We start from the raw sequence: 18,406 nt of genomic DNA, 5'->3' as shown, positions 1-18,406 counted from the left end.
ATGATGGAAATGACACAACCATTATCCACACAAGTGTACCTGTTTATGTCAGTTTCTCCTAGCTCCTCTCCCATTCAATAAATGAAGAATGGAGCAAATTTTGGAAAACATTGTTACTATCTTAAAATATTATTTAATGGTAAGTTTTACTCCTTTATCACCTCTTTGCTGATTTCAAAGAAGTGAAGTTTTTTTAAAGGATGATTAGAGGGACATATGCATGGAACAGTTGGTTGAGCATCCAACTCTTGGTTTTGGCTCAGGTAGTGATCTTACAAGCAGGGGATCAAGACCTGCCTTGGGCCCTGCACTCAGCATGGAGTCTGCTTGAGATTCTCTCTCCCTCACCCTCTGCCCCTCCTGCTCGTGCTTTCTCTCTCTCTCTCTGAAATAAATAAGTAAATCTTTAAAAAAGGATGATTAGAAAGTTATTTAATTAATATAGATGAAAGTTGTAGGGAAAATGATCCAATTCTCCTTGTAACATAAGAATCACTGGGGATAGCTTAATAAGTTAAGGAGTCTTTGTAAACTACCTTTAAAATTAAACACCTAAAAGGAAATTTTAATTACATTTTGAGGATGATCTTCCCAGGAAGAAAGGGTTAAAACTGCCTCTTTTTATTTTAACTCTCTGGTGTCAACAAAGAGATCACTTATGTCAGGTATGAAAAGAAACCATTTCAAAAGAACCACCATTTGATTTAAAATGAAATCAGTAATCAACTACAACAACTTAAGATTAATGATCCATGCTACTTCCCATCTATATTTTCTTATTAAAGCAGATAATCATCAATTAATTCAGTTGTTCTTTTAATAACCTATAAATGAGGATATCTGCAATGTATCACAAGAGAAAATGTCATAATCTTTTACAGTTATCTCTTTTACTTGGATAATGGTATTTGTTTATCTTTGGGTTCCCAGACCATGAAGCATAGTGCAAGTAATAGGTATTCAGTTAATGTTTATGACTAAATTAATCTGTCATTTGTTTTGAATGATATTATATTCATTGGTTCACTTGGCCTAATCAGCCATCACCTGAGATATTATTCCAGTTTTTTAGTTGAGGAAAATGATAATCTGTACAAGGTCATAAAAGAAATATAGTGAGTCATAGACTAAAATCTCTCCATTTCTTTCCTCATTAAAGTACTGGAGGAAAAGATGGAAGGACAGAGAATATAAATGCTTCATTACATATGTCTCACTGTTTTTAAAATTTTTACAGTACTGCCGGAAAATGTGTAATAGCAAGTGCTAACACGAAGAATTGTAAGGCATGTAAATTTTGCAAATTCCTATCATAATCAATAATAATTGACTTTCATCAACCACAATTTGGCCCCAATTCTTCTGTATATAAACATTTATGCAAAGTTCTTTAGAATGCTTGAGTGAAATATAAAATAACAGAGATAAAAATAAGATATAAAATATAGTATCAATTTAAGTTATTACTTCATAATTTGAATTGCTATTGATCTAATTAGGGATTTGAGGTTTCAGCTTGTTATTTGGCCATTGAATAAAGATTTTATGGAAATGAAAATATGGTATATTTTGAAGTCAGAGTATTATATAAGGAAAAATGAAGATGATCCCTAAGAAGTTAAAGCATGTGATTTTTCTATTTTAATTCTAACTGACCATGTGACATTTGGGAAGGTCATTTAATTTCCCTGAGCCTCAGTTTTGGGAATGCCACACAACCACAATAAGGCATATCTTCCCTTGCCTACCTTCTAAGGTGGTAGGGAGGATCACATTTGGCAATGCCCGTGAAAGTACTTTGCAATTTCCCCCTTAATATGACATTGTTTATTTTATGACATTGTATTACTGATTATTCACAGAATCAAATATCCTGTGAGACACAAAATATTTGGACATCAATACAATTGATGAGGACAGCATGCTTATTGCTGAAAAAGCTGCATTCTGACTTAACAAAGCAAAAAATTTTAAAAAGCAAGCTACTGTTTTACATAAATATAGGAATTAGCCCAGTAGTATTTGTTTCTTCGTCCCACTAGAGGCTGTAGAGTAATATCTGCGTGTCTGTATGTTTGCATAACTATGTAACATTACTGTCCTAAGAGACCCTAGGTAACTCTCACAAACTTCGGGTTCACTTACATTCCTCTTGGCAGAAAAGTCTCAGTATATTGAGGGTAGGTGACCCCAGAGTCTAGAGCCCTCATGCAATCAGAGAGAACTAACAGAAAATAAGCCAGAATACTGCACTGACTGACGGCCCCATTTAGGGAGGCGTCAATTTAACTTTAAACCCATTAGCTCATTGAGAGCAAGGGAGAGAAGGGGATGTCTCCAAACGCAGGAAACTGTTGCCATAGCATTTTCCTTCTCTATTTCTGCCTACTCTTCCTCCCCCAAAGCAGCAACAATTTGTGCTCTCCGTTTTCTTTCAGCAACCAAATGCATTTTCGGAAGCCAGGACTCCAGGGTTGTGAAAGCAACACCACCTAATACTATAACTGGTAGAGATATTGAATAAGTCTGAGAGTGCTGTTAAGTTTCCCCGGACAGAATCATCTTTGCGGATGCAATTGCAGAACAGGAAACAGACTCAGGGAAAATTGTAGCCCCCCCAAAATCTCATTGGCTATCTGCACAAGATAAGCCACAACAATCGCTCCTGCAACACAACGGATCCCTTTCGGTACTCTCAGCCGTGGACAGCTCCCTCACCTCGCGGTCGGTTCCTCCGCAGTGAGCCGCCTCGCGTTCAGCCCGCACGGGTCGGTGCGGCACCCGCCACCAAGTCTCCGCCAGCGCGCAGAGAACACGCGCTCCCCCCTCCTCCCTCTCGGTGCCCCCGCCTCTCGCTCACCCCGGCTCACTCCAGCGGCGACTTTGAGGGATTCCCTCTCGGGCGGCCTCTGCAGCAGCACATCTGGCCTCATTTGCTGCACGGCGAGCATGGATCTCAGAAGAAGAGGCTTTCCCAGCGTCTACAGACTTCGAGTTCTCCTGATGCTGTTCCGTGAGTAGCGTCTGGGCGACCGCGAGGGCAGAGTGCACTATTTCCTGAGAATAGAACCGGCAGAGTAAAACCAGTAGCTTAAGGTCAAAATGTGACCCTTACGTTTTGCTATTTTCTTTCATTTTGGGCGGCGGGGTGGAGGGCCTTCCCGCCAGTGGCAGGGAATTCCCCAGAGGGCCACACACCTGTACTGCACATCCCAGACACAAAGCTCTGCGAGCCTGCTTCGTGGGGTCAGAGCACTGGCAAGAAAGATTTGGTTTAAAAGCCTAAGATGAAAAAAGCCAGTCGGCTTACAAAATAGTAAGGCTTTACATTCTTTAATTTTTATTTTGATTATAAATTAACAGCAGCGGAGTTAAAATTGTTGGCGCTAGGTTAGAGAAACGGCTCGCAGAGCGCACAGCAGCCCGCAAGGAACTTTATCACCCCAAATCCCGCAGACCACGATCTCTCCACCCTTGTGCCCGCGACGCGTGGGCTTGCTGAGCCCAGAACTGATGGAATTTTGGGGGGTTGTTTTTCCGCAGATACAATGGCTCGAATCACGGCAGAACAAGAAGTGGAAAATCTCTCAGGCCTTTCCACTAACCCTGAAAAAGATATATTTGTGGTGCGGGAAAATGGGACGACGTGTCTCATGGCCGAGTTTGCAGCCAAATTTATTGTCCCTTATGATGTGTGGGCCAGCAATTATGTCGATGTAAGGAACCTTTTCCCTCCCGGCTTGCTCCTAGGGCTCCAGGGGCGAAGGGCACCCTCCCTCAAGGCCCGGTGAAGACCTGGGTCGCCCGCCTTCCCCCTCTGCGCCCCTGCAGGCTGCTTCCGAATGCTGCATGGGGGTTCCGGCTTGTAATGCCTTCTGCTCGCCCTGCCTGCTTTGAAAGTAACCCCCCTCTCTCTGCTTCCCTAACGGCCGGGTCTGCACGTAGAGCATCTAACCGCATGTTCCCGGACCCGGGAGCGCGCGCGCAAAGGAGCGCCCAGGCGTGCAACCCCAAGTTTGGACGCGCTGCCCTTTACAGCCCCCACCGAGGCCGGGCTCGCTGAGGGGGTGCGGGGCGTCTGTGTTCCCAGCTGATCACGGAACAGGCGGATATCTCACTGACCCGGGGAGCTGAGGTGAAGGGCCGCTGTGGCCACAACGAGTCGGAGCTGCAGGTGTTCTGGGTGGATCGCGCGTATGCGCTCAAAATGCTGTTCGTAAAGGTAACCTCGAGCGGGGCGCGGAGGCGGTGCTGCCTCCGGGTGGGTGCGGGCGTGCGCCGCCCCTCGGTTTCCTCACCCAGAATCCGTGGGGGCGAGTGACGCGCGCCTCCCCCGCTTGGCAGGAAAGTCACAACGCGTCCAAGGGACCCGAGGCGACGTGGAGGTTGAGCAAGGTCCAGTTTGTCTACGATTCCTCGGAGAAGACCCATTTTAAAGACGCAGTCAGTGGTGAGTAGAGGCCCCAGGGCTGGGGAGGGAGACTGGAAGACCGCGGGCACTGCAGAGAGCGCAGCCGTGGAGAAATTCGGAAATTTTATGGAAACCAATCCTGGCTCTGCACTCCCAGGCCACGTCCACCCTGGGCTCTGTCGCCAAGGTAGAGGAGGGGAGAGCACCGGTGCCTCGGGGCCTCAGGCCTTGTAGATGAGCAAGGAACCCCAGGCCTAAGGAACAGCCCGTCACCCCTAGCCTGATCCTGGATGAGACGTCTCAGGAGGGCCTGCCATCTCCGGGCGGCTTCAGGACGATCTCTTATGATTTGCACTTTCAAGGAACACGGAGAAGGGCAAAGCTGTGTTTTGTTTTTTTTTTTTCTGCACCCCGGTTTTTCTTCTCATGTGTGGAAACTTGAAAGGGTCAGTGTGACTCCTTTTCACTCAGGATTTGATGGCCTTCAGTATCTTTCTGCTCATGTCCCCAGGGCTCACACTCGATCTTCAGTCATCGACTGCAGCTACCCCAGAGAGGATTCTGAACCGTGTCCTAATTTATTAGCTTTTCCTGCCCATCACTCCAACAACTCACCCAGATCCTCCAAAAATATCGTGGCAGAAGCAACAACCATTCCCCAGATAAGAATGTTCCCATGTGCAGGCCCCATCAAAGACCACACTTAAGTTAATTCATTACCTAACTTATTTATTTAGTAAACTGTCTAATTTCCTACTGATGCCTTCCATCACCTGGGCACCTACGTTGGGAAAAGATTTTTATTGAGCACATGAAAGAATGTTCATGTCATTTCTCCCTTTCTACCTCTTTTAATCATTGTAGTAAAAAGCATTTTCTTCTCTTCATCAAAATCCATATTCAAATACTTCTCCCAATTATGTTAGATGCCTCCCCCGACCCCTGCTAAAAATAAAAGGAAAAGAGGGAAAAAACCAAAAACAAACCCCACAAACATGTGTCAGAAAAAGAGATAAAAGGGGCAGACCTCCAAAGAGTATATAGGTGTACCAGGGCATCTGCCCTGGGCACCAGCAATCAGCCCTGCTTTGTTGAGGAAGGAATTTACTCTGTTCGGGCCAGTGTGAAACATGGAAGATCAAGTCACTGTATCTTTGGACTCTCCAATGTCAGGGTTTATGTAGTAAAAAGAAGGTTGGATGTGTAGGTATCACTCATCTCTGCCAGACAAGAAATTTCAAATCAGTGTTTAAGGAGCCCCTGCTCATGAAAGAAGGGGTGTGCTTGTCCTTTGTCAGCCCTTGATGTCACTTGTAGAGCCCCACCCCCCGCAAGGCAACACAGAGGATCGGAAGGGTGTCTGGGGCAGAGAGGTAGGAGGTAGAAGGTCAGGATTCTGCCAGAAAGAGGGTCCTAACGGTTGCTTTGGGCCATCCCTGCAGCTGGGAAGCACACGGCCAACTCCCATCACCTCTCTGCCTTGGTCACCCCAGCTGGGAAGTCCTATGAGTGTCAAGCTCAGCAATCCATTTCACTAGCCTCCAGCGATCCACAGAAGACAGTCACCATGCTTCTGTCCGCAGTCCACATCCAGCCTTTTGACATCATCTCTGATTTTGTCTTCAGTGAAGGTAGGTTGGTGGGGGGATCTCAGTGGGAGGAGAAGACAGGAGCCAAGGGAAGGCTGACGTCCGTGTGGTTGGGGAAGGGGAACTGCCGGGGTCCCAGGCTATTACCACTTGTATTTTCTTTAGGCTGACATGACACTTCCTCTCTCTGTAATGTTTTAGGAACAGTATCAACTTTCTTCAAAGGCTCCTTCTTCTCCCTTCCTCCTTTACTCCATTTTCTCCTCTTCCACTTTCTCTTCCTCCCTCCCTCCCTTCCTTTATTTCTTCCTCTTTCCTTTCCTCCCTTCCTTTGCCAAAGAGGAACCTTGATGGAGAGAGAGGTAACAAGATCCATTTGGAAAACCTGTATATAATTTTGATGCAAATTTCCCAATGAACAAGCAGCTAAAAATCTCAAGTGCCCGTGGATTGTAGAAGGGCCTCTGCTTCTGTGGGCCTCAGTTTCTCCCTGTTATTTCAGGCACTTTCAGCTGTAGGTTCTGCCACTGTGAATCTGTTTTTGTGTAGCTAGAATGTAGTAGGGGTGTGTGTGCGCGCTTGCACATACGCAGGTCACAGAGAGACTCATGAAGACCTCTCTCCCTCCAGCACTCACCTTTGTAGGGAGGAACACCCTTGAGGCTCTGGGCAAGCAAGGGTCCCTGACCTTTTCCCTCTGGGGTATGGAGAAAGGCTTCTTCTCAGTCTGTGCTAGTCTCTGAAAGGGGGTCAGGCAGCATATAGCTGGGCAGATTCAGGATGTCCACATTCTCTTAGTTCTTTGCAGCCCACCAGAGGTTGGGCACAAGGGGAGTCCACATTTCTGCAACTTACCCGAGTCTAGCCCCAATTTATACTGCGCAAATGTAGGGTAAGTGAATTTTTTAATTCATTTGTTCTTTCTTGTCTGGAGAGGTTTGTTAAGAAATGGGGAGAGATTCTGGTTGCTTTATGGATACCTTCCTTTGGGCTGGGGATCCCCAGGTGAATACAACTACTGGAATATAGAGGCTATCGGGGAATCCCCATCTATGTCATACATAAATCACTAAATCATTTCCCAGGGAATCCAGCTTTCATACAATTCCCCTCCCAACTCAGAGTATACTGAATAGAATCTACCCCACCCCCACCGGGATGATTTAAAGACCGTTTGAGCATTCTTAAGTTAACAGTCTTTGACAGCAGAGCCGACTTCTTTTTTCATCTTTGTATTTTTACCACCTAATACAGTGTTTGGCACACTGTAGATGCCCAGTGAAATTTGGCTGAATTGATATTCTGAAGCCGTGGATACAATTAACAGAGGCTTCCAAATGCTTGAATGCCAGATGAAGCAGAATTTAATATATTTACTAAGTCAGTGCAACACTTACTTCCACACACTTAGGGAAGAATGGGTTATTCCATTTTAATGGATCTTCCAGAAAAATTGAAACTAAACTCTAAGTATTAAAACATAACGTTTTTTAAACATCTGTTTGATTATGGAAGTATTTATAAAATGCAAGTCAATGTCTTTCTTAAACTGAAAATATTAACTGTAATTAAATGTAATTGAGCTATGATTACTGATGACCAGGAGCTCATGAGGAACATATTGGATTGTGTAGAATTAGTCCCCAGGGTCCCTCTCTTGGATGCTTTTGAGTCTATAAGGGAACTTTGTATAGTCTCTAGGGACTCCTTGTTTGTTAGTGGTCAGCTCTTCTTGGGCATGTCCTTACTTGTTGGTTCTGCTAATACCGTGATGACTGCCTTCCCCAGGTCCTTCCCACAACCTCACTCTCACTCGCTCCCAGTTATTGCCACACTGTTGCTTACAGTCATTTATGAACTGAGAAACCAAATCTCATCCATGGGTAGGATCCTACACAAAGTGAGAGTAAATGAGTACTGAGTAGGGACCAGAGCTATTTTCCTGAACATCAGAGAAGTTCATGGCATGGACTTAATGGACATCTTTTGTTTGAAAAACAGTTTTTATCCACTTCCAGGTCCTGGACAGGGATGGTTGCTGGGTAGACTTAGAGAGTTTGTAAGCAGAGCTTTCTAAATGTAGATATATTAAGCACCAGCCAATTGTACTTGTCTCCCCCAGGCTTCTCTGGGTAATAATTAGGATGTCCCCTCTTGTAGGGTGCCCTGGGGCTCAAAGCTCCTGCTCCTGGGAGGAGGCAAGCCTCATTCAGAATCACTCACTGGATCCGTGTGCCTTTGTGTGGCAGGGGCTCTTTTGTTTCTTGCTCCTCCTATCTGTGCCTCTCAGCACCTGCCCCCCACTGTGTTTTGTAAGAGATCATTTTATTTGATTTGGTGGAATCCAAAAGATTCCTTTTGGGGTGCTATTTTGGGACTTGGCACTTGCCCCTCCCCTTTCCCAGAATAGAAGCTCTGGAGGTGTTGCCTGTACCTGAGTGGGGGCAGGGGGCAGCAGTATCTGGTCATATATCTGCACACCCACTGTGGCGGTATGTGTGTGTGGTTGGCAGATGTGTGCAGGACCTACAGCCAAACGGTTTCCAATGAAGGACTTATTCCCTGTGTAATGGGGCCATACTGGCAGTCTGAAGTTTCAGACCTGCCTGCTTAATAGACTCTGAGAAAAGCAAGGAAGGGTCAGTGAAATGGATTACTGGATACTCACAGGGCTGAGAGCAGCTCGAATGGGGGTTGACGTCTTTATCACATAAATCCCTTTAGTGCTTTGAGCTCAGCTACTACACTGATCCTCAACAGAAGTCTCTTAGCCCAGCCCGTCTCCAACTGCAGTGTGCACATGAATCTTCAGCTGCATTGTGTACAACTGTGGTGTTCTTGTTAACATGCAGAGTCTGGTTCAGTAGGTCTGGGGGCGGGGCCCAAGATGCTCCATTTCTAGCAAGCTCCCTGGTGATGCTGCTGGTCTGTGGAATACTGTAGGGGGTTTGAGGGATCTTGAGCTGACCAAAGAAAAGATATGACCTTGAGAGGCAGTAACACACAAGCTTGATTTGGTGGTACTCGGACAGGGTTGCATCAGAGGGGAAGCTGCTCAGAGCATGAGACTTGTCCAGAGGGAGGCTTATGGGGACCACCATCCAGAAGGGGAGGAGGGCAAAGGACATCTTGGTGGGGAGAAAGGAGCAGGGAGAGGGGGGCTTACATGTCTAGGTGATATGGCTCAGCAGGATGGTAAGGAGTCTCTGGATCAGAGAGCTCTAAGGGGCAGCAGAGGCTGAGGCCTTATACCTCTAAGGCCCTATGTTATCAATGGGTAACAGCTGTGGGGTGAGGTTTGGTATGCAAAGCAGGCAGGCTCTAAATAGCTAAAGATGTGCTTGTTTGGGCTGGTTTTTAAATAACTAGATGTGTAAAAATTTGAGTTTGGCATGGCAGGCTTTCGAGCTAATGGTCTCAGCCTGCAGTGAAGAAATAAACCACCTAGGGGCCAATACACAGAGGCTACTTTGGCTCATTTCCGTAACCAACACACTTTCACGGCAACTACCAGCCGGCAGTTCAAGGCACCTCCTGCTTCCCAGTTGGGGTTGATTAACGTGTCCTTCCACAGTGAAGTCCGTGTAGTGTGTCCCTTTGAGCGTCCCAGGAGATTTCTGGCTGGGATGGGATTGAAGATTGCATCACTGATAGGCAAAAAATCAGACAGAATTTTAATGGCTTGAATGAAAGGCGACTTTTATGTATGCATAAGTAGAGAAGAAACATAACAGAACACAGAGGGTGTCTCTGTTCCCCTTTATTAAAGATTCAGGTTTAACAGGCATTTAAGAGTTACCACATAGAGGCTGGTGCCTTTTTCAATTCTCGAGGGGAAAAATAAACAAACCAACCAACCTGTAAAGAAAGTACTGAGAGTCCAGATTACCCCAGAGAAACTGAGTCTCAGAGAAGTGAGGTTATTGGTGAAGTCTGCCCTCTTGGTGGCTGCTCGGGCTGGGGCAAGAGCCTGTCTTTGGATATCAACTCCTGTGCTCTTAGCCTCTCAGAGCTTCAGCTGCTCCCGCTGAGCGACTGTAATAAACATGTGAACGCAGGAGGCACCTTTACAAAGGTTGTCAAGTCCCCTGAATTCATGAACTTTTTATTAGTATTCTTAACAGCATGTTTGGGAGATGCCACTTGATCTCTATTTTACCCAGATCTGTGTTTTAGTGGAAATGAACATGCCTTACCTTGCTCTGTACAGCAGCCCCCAGTAGAACACCCTGTGGCTAGCTGCCACACCACAAGTGCAGGGAGGCTTAGCTGATGCTGATCCAGAGCGTTGTGTAGACCTGTGATTTACTTAACATCTACCAGCCAAGAAACGGGTCACCCCGGGTTGTTGTCCCTCAGGATCTCCTGGGTAAGAATCTAGGGGGAGATAATCCTGTTTCGAGCACTGCTAAGAACTGTGTCGAGGGCTGGGATGTGGAGCCCTAGTGTGGGGCCATGGAGCTAGCCAGTTGTAGAATTCAGTATTCCTGGTACTGTCCTGGAACAGAGTGTTTCAGGCTCGGTGCCCCCGGGAGCAGATCCTATGCAAGTATGTAAGTGCAAGTGGTTTATTTAAGAGGTGATTCTGGAAAGCACTGGTAGGGTGCTGGTGAGGTGAGCTAGGAAGGCAAGACTATCAGTAACAGGAGCACTAATGAGCAGGTTTCCACCGTGGGTACCTGGGGCTCACACCGCTGGAGCCTCTGGGAGTGTAGAACCCACCTCCGACTATCTGGCCTGAGAGGTGGGAAAATGGCATTTACCCACCAACTCCCATCCACCATTGATGGCTGCTGGGGTGGGGGAGAGGCGTTGACTCTCTGAGACTTCCAACCTGCCTTGTGGGCAAAACCCACTGGAATGTGTGGGAATGGTGAATACCAAGGCAATAAGACACTGTCTGGGTCTGCTACACCTAGGTACTGAGATATATGAACTTTCCCTGCCATGGAGGAGCTTACAGCACCATGAGAAAGGGTTTACACAACTTTTTCTTGTGCATGCCATATGCCTTGTGCACAGTAGCATCTATCGATAATTGCTTTTATTATCGTTTTTTATTGCTAGTGCCTACATCTTGGTGAGAGTATCTGCTTGTCTCCAGCCAATTGTCTCCAAAGCCCACTCATGCTAACAATTTCTTGGTATACAAAATACATTTTGCTGAGGTTACAGAAGTCTAGAGCCAGTCCCCTCCCTCCAGGTGCCCTGTCAGAGTAGAGGAAGCCCAGCCAGCAAAAGACTTGCCCTGTCCTCGAACAGGAATAGTCTGTGGTGTTAACAGAGCTTGAGAAAGCAGGCAGCTTGCCTTTTTGCCCACTGCCCATCTCAGTGCTGTCCATTTGGGGTGCAATGAAGAGTTCTTGTAGATGGTCAGCCTCTGGAAGTACATACAACATTGAGATGGTCGCCAAACCATCCAACACACAAAAAATAGTGGTCATCAAACAAACAAATGAACAATAACAAAAACAAAAAAACACGGACTAAAAAACAGAACCTAAGATGAGTCAGGATTTTAGTGGGGGCATTGGATTTATGGTTGAGGGGACCTTATTTGGCCACTGGCCACTGGCAACAGATTACCCTTCTGTTGTCTGTTCTGTCTTCATCTAGTTCTTTCCAATTGGTTGTTGTTGGAACTAGACTAGACTGGTTGTTGTCTTTTCCAGCCATATGCCATTCTAGAACCCTGAGCCCAAGCCCTGTGGAGGTGCACAGGGAGTTAGGGATATCTGAGCATCCAAAGCCAGATTCAGTGTGGGCTAAGACAAAGGCTGTTCTTCTCCCACGCAGAGATGTAGGGTCTTCCTTGTTTTTGAATTTGTGGATTGTATAGTCAGTTTATTGCACAGGATCTTAATCCTGGGGTCCAGAGGGGCTGTGGATAGTATTCTGGGAGTGTGTGAATTTTAATGGGAAAATTTACATCTTTATTTTCACCAATTTCTAATTTTTAGCATTCCCTTCAATTATAAATGAAAATAACAACTCGCAGTAGTATTAGTGGTAATAATTAATTAAAAACTAATAAATACTGATGACCTTGTCACCAACAGAAATCGTAAATATTTTTACCCCACATTCATTGGTGCAGGTCTTGCAAAGTGACAGTGATGCTGTCTATGGGCTCACGGTCTCTCATTTAAAACCCTTGGGGATAGATGTGTTTCAGACTTTAGGATATTTTAGACTTTAGGAAGACAATATGCCCCAATATAGGGCATAGTCCGCATATCATAGAAAACCCCAGAAGAGTCCAGGCAGGCCCTGTAATCAAATATATTTATATATCTTTTCCCTGCGGAGAAACACGTGAATCTTCATGTTAAGTAGAATGAGAATCATGAGCATCCTGACATTAGTTCAAGTCAAGTGTTGCTGCCAAAGGAGTGATACAGAGTACTTTGGATTTCCAGAGCTCTGTGGATTTTGGAATGGTGGAGAAGGGATGGCAGACTCATTAATTCCCCCTTATTTGACCACTTAGTGGATGTGGATGGATGAAGATGGGGATTCAGTATTTTTCATGATAATTTTTGACATCCCTTTATTTTCCCATGTTTATTATTTTTGACATGTCCATAGTTTAATACTGCCTTTATACACCCCTTTCTGTGGTGTGTTTAGTTCAGGTTTTTTCTTAGGCAACAAAAAATAATTCTTAAGAAATAATCCACAATTATAATGAGAAGGGAAATGAATCAGTCAGAGAAACACAAATACAAAATTATTTCACTCATATGTGGAATTTAAGAAATAAAAGAAACGAACAAAGAAAAAAGAGACAAACCAAACAACAACAACAACAACAACAAAAACAAACAAAAAGCAAAAACAGACTCTTACCTATAGAGAACAAACTGATGGTTACCAGAGGGGAGGTGGGTGGGAGGATGGGTGATACAGTGATGGGGATTAAGGAGTGCACTTGTCATGATAAGCACTTAGTAATGTATAGAATTGTTGAGTCACTCTATCGTACACCTGAAACTAATATAACAATGTATGTTAACTATAGGAGAATTAGGATTAAAACAAAGCAAAACAAATCAAAAACAAAAAAGAAGCAAACCGCAATGGTATTTTAACCATATTTCTTTTGCCAGAATACATTATACTTTTCTCCTATGCCTTCCTTAAAGGATGGGCTATGAGATGTCATTCCCCCATAACTATACCAAAGTTATTATCCATTTAAAGATAATACTTTGGGCAGTATGACTCTGACACTAATTCAGATGTGTGGGTGTTTTTCCCAACCACTAAGAAATTCTCAGACAGCAGCTGGGTGTTCTATAGTTCAACTTACTGCTGACACTGTCTCCCGAGATATACCACCAAATTCTGCCGGTTCAGGGCTCCTTCCTACAAGATTGCTCCCCATCTCCCCTTCACACACCAACTGCAAGTCCAGGTTGTCACCTGGGCTTCTGATCACCTTGCTATTGGAGGTTTCCATGACCTTCTCCTTGAATTCTGGAGAGGCTCACAGAACTCAGAGAAACATTTTACTCACTGGATTACTGGTTTGTTATAAATGGATAGAACTCAGGAACAGCTAGTTGTAAGAGATGCAAGGGCAAGGTATAGGGCAAGAGTGTAGAGCTTCCATGCTCTCTCCAAGCCCACCACTCTCTCCAAATCTCCATGTGTTCACCAACCAGAAGCTCTCAGAATCCCATCCTTTGGGGTTTTTATTAAGGTTTCCTTACCTAGGCACGATTGATTAAATCACCGGCCATTGGTAGTTGAACTCAATCTCCAGCCACTTTCTTCTCCCTGGAAATCAAGGGGGTAGGGCTGAAAGTTCCAACCTTCTGATCACAAGATTAGTTCTCCTGGCAACCAGTCCCCATCCTTAGGTGCTGTAGGGATTTTCCCAAATTGACCTCATTAGCATAAACTCAGGTGTGCTTGAAAGGGGCCTGTTATGAATATCAGGGTGTAGGTTTCCAACTAGCATATGGAAAATTAGCAAAACCGGAAGTCTTAATTAACATTACACCAGCAACAGCATGTGGTGAGGAAAACAAATAGCCTTTGTTGTTAACAAAATCCCTACACCAGGAAACCCCATTTCTACTCATTTTTCTCTTTAAAGAGGCAATGTGGTATCATGGGGGTAAAAACCAACCTTCTGGGTATGGAGCTCTGGGCCTATAGCCATCTCTGGTGCATCTTGTAAAACAGCCAGATTTTTCCCCGGGGAAATGGATATATTGGACAGCAAGCTGATGCTCAAAGTGTGGGACTCATTAGAATTGAACTAAATAGTGAAAAAGAAAAGTCCCCTACTAATTCTTTTTAGTCCTCTGGTTGTAATAAAAAGAAAGGTGCAGTTTAGTGTTAATAATGGATCCTTAACATTTCCCTAAATTTGCCAAAATGTCTTTTTAAAAATCCTCTTTGTAAAAAAAAATCTCTTCTTTTCTCAGTTCAGGAGTGTAGGTATGTATGTATGTAGGTAGGTATATGTTTACTTATTTATTTTAAATAGTTTTATTCAGGTCATAATCGCAATACAATAAACTGCACATACTTAAATGTACGATATGAATATTGACTTAGGAATACACCTATGAAGCCACCACTACAATCCAGAAAAATCAACATATCCATCCCCTCCAAAAGTACCCTCCTACCTCTTAGTAATAAGTATGTACCTCACTGAATTTTCAGAAACTGAACGTACCTCCGTGAGCAGTATGCAGAGCCACAGAGCCCAGAAGCCCTCCTTCCAACCACCTTGTGATTCTGTAGCCTTTAAATGCCAGTAGCTCAGGTCTGCTACTGACCTGACCCCAACTCTCCCCCTAGCTCATGTCTGCTAAGTGCCACCCAGCTGTGCTGTTGAGTTAGGCTGTTGGAATTCAGGTTGGGGCTTCATTTGCCCTGGGCTAATTACTTAGCCTCACTCTACCTTATCAGTAAAATGGGTACAATAACAGTATTTATCTCATAGGGTTGTCATGGGGATTAAATGAGACAATCTTTGTTCTTAGAGCTAGAAGTTAATTTAGAAACCAGGCATGTTAAGTATACAGCTTTTTAAAAGCTGTATGTTTTTCTGCAGTCTTTCATGTTCTACTTAGTAGAAAAGATTCCTGAGGTTCTGGCCTTATCTTTCTTTCGGCTTGTCTGAGGAGAGGTGGGAGGAAGTACTGTGTCAACATGGATTCTGGAGGAGCCTGGCACACAGTTGGTGCTCAATAAATGTTTACTGGGTCACCCTGACTTAAAAACATGGTCTTTATGAAGAGATAGCTAAACCCCTGTTTTCTCTAGTTATGGCTCATAAGTTTGGTGAAAAGGCCACCAGTTACCCACAAGGACCAAAGAAGCCTGAGCAAATGTCTCCTGGTTGCTAGGAATGCAATTCTTCTTCTTCTTCTTCTTTTTTTTTTTTTTTAAGATTTATTTATTTATTTTAGAGAGCAGGGGAGGGGCAGAGGGAGAGAGAAAATCCTCAAGCAGACTCCCTACTGAGCACAGAGCCCAACACAGGGCTGATCCCAGGACCCTGAGATCATGACCTGAGCTGAAATCAAGAGTCAGCGACTTAACTGAGCCACCCAGGTGCCCCTCTGGGAACGCAGTTCTGCTCTGCTTTACAAACTGTGTGACCACTAGGTTTCTCCAAAATATTTTTCTGTTTCTAGGTAAAAATGGAGGCATAGGGCTAGTAAACTATCTTGAGGGGAAGAGTGTAAAATGGAATCAGCGCCATTGTGCTGGTAACATGGGATGTTCATTTGTGAAAATTCATCAAGTTCTGCACTTTCTTTTTTTAAATTGTAGTATAATTTACATATATTAAAATGTACAGATCTGAAGTATTTAGCTTGATGCTTTTTTACTTGAACTTACAACCATGTAACCCTTACCTAGATCAAAATATAGGATATTTCCATCACACCTGCAAGTTCCCTTTCCTGTTTCCCATATGTAAGCGCTTTTCTGATTTCAGTCACCATAGACTTACCTGTTCTTGAACTTCATATAAATGGAGTCATATAGTATGTATTCTTAGAGTATGTGTGTTAGAGTTTTCACTCAACGTAATGTTTTTGAGATTTATCCATTTTCTTACATGTAACCATAGTTCATTCCTTTTTATTATTGATTAATATTCCATTGTATGAATGGATTGGTTTGTTTTTCCATTCCACTTTGATGGACATTTGGGTTGTTTCCATTTTAGGCTATTGTGAATAAAGTTTCCATGAACATTTATGCCCAAATCTTTTTGTGTCCATACGCTTTCGTTATTCTTTAGTAAATATCTAGGATTGGAATGCTGGGTTATAAAATAGGTGTACATTTCCCCTTATCAGAAGCTACCAGTTTTACAAAGTGGTCATACCATCTTCCACCAAGGATGTATAAGAGTTCCAATAGCTCCATATCATTACCAACACTTAATATTTTCAGTCTTTTTGAAAGCTGTATATTGTGTGCAATTCCCTATGTATACACATACTTCAATAAAAAGTTAAAAAATTAAACCAACAATAAAAATGATGGTGGTTGTGTTTAATGCTGAAACTCTGAAAATTTAAATCAATCATCTGGCTGTTTTGTTGGCACCTGCCAGGAATCCAGTGACTGAATGTTGCCCTATTTAATTGATGCGTTTTTAATTTTACAGTGTGCAGAAATATTTAGTGGTACATCCTTATTGTTGGTCGGGGTAACATTATTTCTAAATAAAAGAGTCTCCCCAAATGTTTGTTGAGAAATCTTTTTACCTCCATTTCCAACTAAAAAGGATTTTAGTTTTGATAGGAGGACTTATGATTGAAAATATTTTGACAGGAGCTGATTGCTTTCTTCTTCTTTCCAATTTCAGAGCATAAGTGTCCAGTGGATGAGCGGGAGCAGCTGGAGGAAACCTTGCCCCTGATTTTGGGGCTCATCTTAGGCCTCGTCATTGTGGTAACACTGGCGATTTACCATATCCACCACAAAATGACGGCCAACCAGGTGCAGATCCCTAGGGATCGATCCCAATATAAGCACATGGGCTAGGCAGCCCCCGAGACACCCTCCCCCAGCTGGATCAGGTAGAGAAACAAAAGCACTTTTCCACCTTGTACATGGGATACACCAACATAGCTACAATGCAACAGGCCTGGCTGTCCAAGGCTTGCTTGGCCTGCGTCCATGCTTAAATCCAGGGATGGGGGGGATTCTTTTGGATTCATGGGTGAATGGCAGATATTCTCTCCAGACTGGGGAATGAGGCGGGAGGGGTCAGCCAGCTTTCATGCTCATGGTGGCTTGGCTTTGACTCTCCAACGAGCAACACATACGACTCAGAGGAGTATCTGGCTCCAAAGTTTAGGGATGGAAAGACACTTCTTTTGGAAAGACACCCCTTTAGGTTCAGAGAAAAAGGGGGTGCTTTGGTCCCTTGGCCTACCTTATTCAGTTGTCAGTGCATACAAAATACAGCCTCATGCTCCCTATGGCAAGACCCTTGAAAGTGATCCATGCTTCTGGCTGGCATTCTGCATGTCTAGTGATTGTCTTGGGAATGTTTCACTGCTACCTGCCCCCAGTGACTTTGCAGCACAGAACCTGTTTAATGTAACTATGCACAGTTGTTTGGACTTCATAGTGCGTCAGGTCCAAGTAAGGGGACCTGAAGAACCAATCGTGTGAGCTTGTTTTTCAAAATGAATTAAAACACACTACTGTCTAACATTTGCCTGCTTTCTTGAAACAAGAAAACAACACTAAAGTGGTTTCTTTGGCACCCAGAGAAGAGAGAGGAATGGTGAAGATGGGCTTTCATTTCTGCAAGAGGAAAGCAAAGAAAGGGCAGGGAAGCCAAAAGAGGGAGGTTGGTTTCTTTCCAGGTAAAAACAACAACAACAACAACAACAAAAAAAACAAAACCGTAGATTTATTTTGACAAATAATGTTTTAATAATGGCCCCTCTTGAATGACTGGCCTAATATTGCTTCTGATGCTTCCTGGTTTTGAGTTTGGCATTTCACTTCAGATTAAAAAGTTGGTCTGAACATGGGAGCCTGGGTTGAGTTGTGTTTGAAGTAAAATAGAATTTGCTGAAACTTCCTAGAGAAATGGACAGAGTTTGAATTTCACTCACTTTCTAAATAATCATTTTTCTGAAAAATCTGAGTCGGGGTAGGGGAAATCCTTTTCTCCGATGTTAAGGGTGGGACTCTCCCCGCCCCCATATGGTCTCTATCATATGAGAGACAGCTCATAAGTTCATCTCCCGAAGTCTTCAACTGCTGAAAGAACGCATCCTTAGAAGTTCATTAGCTCAGCAAATCTTGAGAAGTATCGGCCAATTGCTGTTCTATTACCTGTTGGTTTGCTGCCACTCTGTCAGTCTGTCAGTCTTTTTCGCCCCCGCAAGATCTCTCTCTC

General features: G+C 44.0%; 1 protein-coding gene across 2 annotated transcripts; it reads left to right on the top strand.

Moving 5' to 3' along the window:
* The first annotated feature begins 2,949 nt into the window (after positions 1 to 2,949).
* Positions 2,950 to 17,031, top strand: LAMP5 (lysosome associated membrane protein 5). Of its 2 annotated transcripts, XM_028112985.2 has the most exons (6): positions 2,950 to 3,013; positions 3,544 to 3,716; positions 4,091 to 4,222; positions 4,345 to 4,450; positions 5,854 to 6,042; positions 16,853 to 17,031. In XM_028112985.2, exons 1-6 carry the CDS (start codon positions 2,950 to 2,952, stop codon positions 17,029 to 17,031), a joined length of 843 nt encoding a protein of 280 aa, XP_027968786.1. The 2 variants fall into 2 exon arrangements, with proteins under 2 accessions (XP_027968786.1, XP_027968787.1); XM_028112986.2 differs by lacking the exon at positions 4,091 to 4,222.
* Positions 17,032 to 18,406: the final 1,375 nt, after the last annotated feature.

Source organism: Eumetopias jubatus, unplaced genomic scaffold, assembly GCF_037043125.1.
Source record: "Eumetopias jubatus isolate StellerSeaLion01/CBP00866 unplaced genomic scaffold, mEumJub1_p1.0 scaffold_9, whole genome shotgun sequence".
Classification (NCBI taxonomy): domain Eukaryota; kingdom Metazoa; phylum Chordata; class Mammalia; order Carnivora; family Otariidae; genus Eumetopias; species Eumetopias jubatus.
Note: the sequence above shows the minus strand (reverse complement) of the source record. Positions and strands in the feature narration are given on the sequence as shown.

What these genes read in the sequence shown, in the direction of transcription:
- LAMP5 (XM_028112985.2), top strand. Translation starts at nt 2,950, where the DNA reads ATGGATCTCAGAAGAAGAGGCTTTCCCAGCGTCTACAGACTTCGAGTT. An exon ending in GGGCCAGCAATTATGTCGAT is followed by an intron (nt 3,717 to 4,090) that starts GTAAGGAACCTT and finishes CTGTGTTCCCAG; the next exon opens with CTGATCACGGAACAGGCGGA. An exon ending in TGATTTTGTCTTCAGTGAAG is followed by an intron (nt 6,043 to 16,852) that starts GTAGGTTGGTGG and finishes TTCCAATTTCAG; the next exon opens with AGCATAAGTGTCCAGTGGAT.